At 30.0% G+C, this 7,515-nt stretch overlaps 1 protein-coding gene across 1 annotated transcript in view; it reads right to left on the bottom strand.

The window, feature by feature from the left end:
• Positions 1-7,515, bottom strand: part of LOC108747236 (cytochrome P450 6B1-like) — a 16,937-nt gene that overhangs the window by 8,281 nt on the left and 1,141 nt on the right. Inside the window, exons 2-3 of the mRNA XM_018484600.1 lie at positions 6,906-7,254; positions 641-1,178 (exon numbers count right to left, since the gene is read on the bottom strand). Coding sequence (XP_018340102.1) covers positions 641-1,178; positions 6,906-7,241 — 874 coding nt within the window. The 5' untranslated portion in view covers positions 7,242-7,254. The remainder of the gene's footprint in view (positions 1-640; positions 1,179-6,905; positions 7,255-7,515) is intronic.

Below are 7,515 nucleotides of genomic sequence, written 5' to 3'. Positions count from 1 at the left end.
TATTGGTTCTGGATACTGAACAACCATTGAAGATATTAAGTTTGTTATGGGATTCATCTCATGATACACTACAATATTCAATAAATCTGAGTGAAGGTGGCAAAGCAATCAAGCGTAGCATTTTATCCCAGATAGCGAGAATATATGACCCGCTAGGATTAATCAGTTCTTATTAACGCCAAGATTACAATGCACAACTTATGGAAGTTACAAATAGAATGGGATGATCCGGTCCCGCAAGCATTTTCTGAGATATGGTCTAATTACTGTTACTCATTATTAGAGCTCAGACAGATCAAGATACCAAGAAGCTTTAATCCATCTAACAGCAGTCAAATATTTATCCTATTTGGATTTAGAGATGCCTCAGAAAAGGCATATAGTGCGTGCTTACATTGCGTTTATGAAACGGAGCAAAAGGATGAATAACTTGCCTTATATTAAATCACTTATGAAAATCGCGAACCAAAAATACAATTAGTTTTGATAGAATTCTTTTTTATAGTTTTCTATCGGTCTTTTAAAGCAGGGATTTGGCATTTTACAATTCTTACCATCTCCTTGTAAGGCACTATTACATCTCGTGATTACTATAAAACAGGTTTTAAATGTTTAATAAATGTAAAAAACTTTTACGTACCTACTTTTTCAGTCGATTTTTTGTTTTTCTTGAACTCCTTAAGTACATTAATAACATCATATTTGACAATATTATGTTTTCCTCTGTAATTTACAATATCCATAGCGAAACGGATACAAAATTGCATTACTTCGGCATCAAACAAATAATAGCTGATTAAATCATATAATTTATTGTATATTACTTTATCTGGTAGCAACTGTTTGAGTATATATTTCCATGAATCTCCTTTATTGAACCTTTTCACATATTTACAAATTTCATTCTCTTCATCTTGGAAAGACTTGATATCATAATTCAGTAAACAGACACTAGAATAGTCAGCAGTAAGTTTATCCGCCAATTCGCTACAATTTATACATTTATTCTTCAATAACAGCGAATTGTCCAACCAATTTTTGAAAGCCTCCGAGCGTTGTATTAATAAAGATAGCATATTTTTAAGTTTACTAGGTGTGAAAAGTGGCGACAGTTTTGCTTTTAAATGTAATGATTCTTCTCCTTTTGTCCAAAAAAGCGTGTCCATTATCGGTTCACCCTGTACATAAATATTAAAAAAAAATGGTAATTACAAATAAAAATCATATATTAAATAAATATAAAATTCGTGTCCAATTTTAATGGATATCTTTATTGATGTTGCACACACTGGCTATATATACGAGGATAGTTCAAAAAGTTCTCAACTTGAAAACGAAAACACATGATATTTGACAATTTCTTTTATTTTTTAAATAATTACTTTTCAGATCAATACATTATTCCAATGATATTTCAACTTTTTCATATCGTCCGTATAATATAACTTTCTCTAAGTCTTCAAAGTAAGCGTTAGTTTCATCGATTATTTCAGTATTTGAGCCAAATCTTTTTTTTGGAAGACATTTCTTTACATTTGGAGAAAGGAAAACGTCACTGAACGCTAAATCTAATAAATATATTGCGTACGAAAATCAATTGAAAGCACAAATCATACAATTTTGCGATTGCAATTGAAGAAATGTAATCAGATACATCGTCATGATGGAATCAAAAGTTAATTGATACATGACTAAAAGAAAACTAATGAATGCATAATTTGTATGAAATTTTAATACTAATCTTATGTAGGGATTAAACCTGTTTAAAATAAAAAAAAATATATAGGGCTTGTACATATATAGGGCTTTTGAAATAAAAATATAATAATGAAAGAATATATAGGCAATGAAAGCATCAATATAGCGCAAAAATTGATGCGCCATTATGACAAGAATTTCAACTAATTCACATAATACGAGTATATTGTACTACCATATTAATACAAAAATTTCCTTGTACTTTGCGGTTTGCTTCAAAACGATCTTCAGCAAGTTGTGAACAATTTTGTTGATGTTTTATAATAAATATACAATAGTTTGCAATGTTCGATAGGTAATTCTCGTCAATATCTTGACAAATAGTCCGCAGTATTGGAAAGATATTCTATATGAGACCAGAGGATGAGCATATCCTTACTGTCAGGTTAAGAATTGCCAAAAATTGTCTCTTCGCTTTTTTAAGCCAAATGACTAGCTGAGGAGAACAATGTGCAAAACAATTAGTTGCATAATTATTAAAATATATGTGTACTTTCAACTCACCCTCCGTCTCCATAGATCACAATCATTTATTCTAAGCGTAACACGTCAATTTAATAAAAGAATAAAAAAAATTTTTAAGTTAATGTTACAAAAAGAATAAATAAAAGATTTTAATATTGTTAAATGTGATATTCAGATGGAAGTCAGACATTTAAACCGTCAAAATTCGTATTCTGAGAACCACACCCGCACACATCAATACATGACTGTTATAATGTCAAACTTAAAAATAATTGACAGAATAAAGTCAGATACACAAAGTCACTATTTAAATTTCTCTAGAATGCTCACATACGAGTGGTGCAAAAACTCCGTATCTGATTGGAGATTTAAATTATTGCAATTTAATATTCAACATTTCAGAAATGAGCCTTTTGTTTAATTGTCTTTGTACAATATGTCTATGATCTCGACATTATCTCAAATTCATGACTGTGATCCAACTTATACTGAATGACAGATTGGCAAGAAATTTTTCTATTAATTTCATTTTTTTCTTGGTTCTTTATCACATTATATATAAATGATTTTAATCTTAAGTTGAAAATGGATTCAAGAGAATAATCGTTCTCAAAAAAATTTGACTGTTAATTCAATATTTTTTAAATGATATTTCGGATGCGATAACATTATCTATTTACCATGTCATGAAGATTACGCCTTTTGTGTTAAAGGATGAAGAGAATGAAAATTGAGAAACCTGCCGGAGCACGTTGGTTTGTGAAATCAGTCAAATTCTACTGTGCTTTGATTCTTAATTAAAATTACATAAAAAAAATTCAATTCATCCCCACCCACTTTCAACTTAAATTGAATTCTTGAATGCATTGAGTTAAAAGTGTCAAGAATTTCATTAATCGACTCGTATGGAATTGCCATTGCGATATCATCAACATATCTCTCTCTATAACGTAGAAAAATAACTCATATCTCAAACTCCCCAACGTTTTGTTCTCAAGAAATTCTAGCACCAGATCGGCCACGATGGCAGAGAGCGGATAGCTCATGGGAATGCCAAATTTCTGCTGGTATATATTATTGTCAAAAGTGAAGAAGGTCGAGTCCAGGATCAATTTCATCGCATTTAAAAATTCTACTTCCGGAATTTTAGTAATTTTAGCGGATATACTTCCGAAAAGGTGAACTCTGATTTTCTTCTTGATTGGTACACACACACACACTACTATATTTTAATGTCCCAATTATGAATATAATCGTGAAAATTACCGACAAGATCAAGTATTTAAAAACTGATTTTTTTCACATTTTTTCACGTTTTTTTGCGTAAAAAATCGTGCACCTCCTTGCAGAGGGAAGGGGAACACGAACCAAAATCTAAGCAGCTCTACTTGTGATCACATAAAATGTAAAAGTTTATATTTAACTGTAAAAATGATCTTGTCGGCAATTTTCATGTAATTAGGACATAAAAATACAGTAGTATATCAATCGACAAGAAAATCGGGGGGTTCACCTTTTCGGAAGTACACTCTCTCTCTTTTTTTTTTTTTCGAAAAAGAACAGATCTAGAATCAATAAATTCATTTACTTGTCAATTGGCGCTCGAATTTGAATTCTTTTGAGTGCACCCCTCTGCATGTAATTCTGTCAGCGCCCATAATTACATGTAGTTTACGAAGTAACGCGAATCTGACAATCATGATAAATAAATATTTAGGTATTAGGCGATATGTATAATCAGCGGAAACTAATTTTAAGTGGGAAGGCATCAATAAGTGCATTCAGAAGCACGATTGCTCACTGAGCATTCAGTGAATTCTTGCATTTAATTGGCATATTCCATTAGATCTAAAAATGTAAAGATCAAATAGGTAAAAGAGCTCAGTGAGCGGTCGTGCTTCTGGATGCACCTAATGATGCCTAATGTACTGTTGTGGACAGAATGGTTGCAACATCTTTTTTTCAATGGATTTCGGAATACTGCCTGTTCAACAAGCGATTCGTTCTTACTTATATATCCATAAGTATGAATCAAGCGCTCGGTGAGCAAGCTGCATTTCGAAATTCATTGAAAAAAAGTGTTGCAACCGTTCTGTCTACGACTGTACATAAACAATACCTAACAACAATACAAAACAACATGATCTAATAATACTGCTCACTTGTGGTCCATTTTGCTCGAAATTCTTTCAATATGTTCTTCTTTTTCTTATCTATATGTAATTTAATTATTCTAATGTACGTAGAAAATTTTATTTAGTGTCTTCCCATCGATTTAAACTAATGACAATTTTCATATTAAGATATCTTAATAATATATAATATTAATAATATATATTAATAATATTAATAATATATATTAATAATAGATAAAGAAATTTTTGTATGCATAAAACACGATCGATATACTTTTATTAAAAATAATAGTAACTCACACATGAGATCTTTTAATATAACAAAAACATACTTTTTGCTAAACGTTTTATTGCACACATTCAACTTTATTTATATATCATAAAACATGAAATATCATGATACTTTAATTATATACTATAAAACATGAAATATGAAATAATTGTTCTCAGGTGAAAAAATATAAAGCAATTAAGATAGTTGGCCCAGAAATCGTCAGGGTACCGGTAATCACCAAGTTCTCGCATTAAAGACATATTTTAATGCTTTCTGTCGATCGTGAAGCTTGCTAATATTTTTATTGGTTCCAAGGAAATATTTACAATGTTGTGTTACATTATGAAACTCGTAAATATATGAATTAACTATTGATTAAATCGAATATGTGCAGCAATCGAGCCTATGCGTGATTTCGATCAAATGCTTCATTGTGAAGTTAAAGGACATTGTTTGGCATCTCGTGATTTTGGCAACTTGCATAAGGTAAATTGAGTTTTGAGTTATAAATCGAGATCGCAGTTTTACCTACACTATCACAAATATTGTTATTGTTTCATACAAATTTCATAGTTTTTTTTTACGTGACAAACACTGATTTATTGAAGCACATAGTCGTTCGAGTAATCGCCATATCTGTCGATTACTGGAACTAGGTGGGCCGAAAAAAATTCTTGTAAATCGAATAATAATGTTTCCAAAATCCAAATAAAAAAATCCGATTCGTAATAAAATTAGATCCATAATTGTTATTATCTAGATATTCTACGGACCAATAATTGTCATAGGCATAGTCGAGTTAATAAATACGAGATACGCAAGCAAATAAAGGATGTCGATCGCTTGATCATTTCTGTGTCGATAAGTCGGTACATCTAGAACAGAGATCGGCACTACTCGAATAAAAACTAATTTTACAATTCTTTTCTGTTGAAACAGCTACTAATTTTTATTGAAAATTTGTAACAATGATAGTTCTGAAAAAAAAAAAATATATGAAATTATAAAAATATATAGAGGAAAGCCCCCTATTATGAGATAGGCGCCTAATATGAAATAGTGGCGTTTCTGCTAAACTAATAAACGCTATCTATTGGTTTCACCATGAATTTATTGCTCTTGGATTGAAAACTATTTAGTAGAAAATTCATTATTAGATCATGCCTGTAGTCATTTTAAAACAAGATTTTAGAATTTGGATGTCTTTAAGTTTTATTGAGATAAGCATTTAAATCTTGTTTATTATTTAATAAAAAATAAATATTTGGCAATAAATTTTTCATGTAGTGATAGAGTAAGGTCGTACTAATAGAAAAATACGGGATATGTTGAATTGTTTAATTGCAGAAGTTAGATTTGATAATCATAAAATCATAAAGCGTGAAAATCGTAATATGAAATACCCAGAGTATTCCTAATATGAAATAATCCATGCTCCTATGTTATAGTGAAAATCATGCTAAAGTTATAATAAATGTTATTGTATAATAATAAAAAAAACAACCGGAATGAACATCGAGTGCCTATATCTGCGATGCTTGATTCCAACTACCTGAAAACGAGTTCTATAATCTATCGCATGTTCATTTTTCGCGCACGCTGGCTGTGTTTGTATTTTAGAAATATTAAATAAAGTTTTTTAATTGCAATACTGATATACTTTTCGTTTTACTATCGATTTCTCGGGGTATCTTATATTAGAAGCACAATTTTTTGACTTTACGATTTGCTCACTTTTTACATTTCTTTAATTTTCAAAAAAAATAGTATTTGAATTAAATTTTATGTAACGTTATCTTAAAGCTTATTAAATTCCCTTCAAAATAACCTACTATTTTCTTAAATTTTGACTATAGACTTCTAGCATTTATCCAAAATGAACTCGGTATCTCATAATAGGAGCCTTTCCTCTATATTGTGTGTGTGTGTGTGTGTGTGTGTGTGTGTGTGTGTGTGTGTGTGTGTACATATATTAATTTATGTGTCTGAATCATTCCATCGTGTATGCGATAATTAAACACGATTATTGGGCAAATCGTTATGGCGACATGGCGATAACTCGTTTGCGCCTTCTAATTTTTACGAAGGATTTTCTCAACAACGGCAGTAGGTATAAGAATTTTAGAGTGACGCTTTTATTCGTCACAAAAAATTGATTTAAAATAACCTAAAATAACAGTCGCTCACTTTTCAATCTGAAAAATATAAATTTGCAAAATCCAGCGTTTTGGTTAACGTGACGATTACTGGGCCAACAACCTTACTTTAAATACCTTTTTGGAGTAAGGAATACCACGTTCTGTAAATATCATACTGTCTGTGATCAGAACATCCTTGATCAAAACGGGATCATTTATCATTAAAATTGGATTTGTTTTAATGAAGAATCCTACTAGTGACGCATGTTTATATTCATCATATATCTCCTTATAATATTCTATAGGTACTTTTTTCTGTAATATCATGTCCTTTGCCGTGCCAAAATATATTATGGGTTTAGGTCCAGGTATTCCATGTTTTTTCCAGAAATCAAACTTCAATTTGTAATAATAATGAAAGGCAAAAACGAGAACAATTATTCCGCATAAAATTTCCAAAATTTCCTTCATTTTTATTCAGTATCTATAATAGAATTTTCATAATTAAAATACAAATGTTTTGCATATACATATATGTATATAAAGATGTAAATAATGATGTATGAACATATTTCATATAAAACTGTATATGTTTATGAATATTTATACATAATTATACATGTGTATATATATTTATACATATTCATACATCACAAATTTTTTACCGAGCACTCTCACATTTATAAATGTTATATGTATGTGTGTGTGTGTATACATATTTTATTTATATATATATATATATATA

The sequence above is a fragment of the Trachymyrmex septentrionalis genome, unplaced genomic scaffold (assembly GCF_001594115.1).
Source record: "Trachymyrmex septentrionalis isolate Tsep2-gDNA-1 unplaced genomic scaffold, Tsep1.0 scaffold196, whole genome shotgun sequence".
NCBI lineage: Eukaryota > Metazoa > Arthropoda > Insecta > Hymenoptera > Formicidae > Trachymyrmex > Trachymyrmex septentrionalis.
Note: the sequence above shows the minus strand (reverse complement) of the source record. Positions and strands in the feature narration are given on the sequence as shown.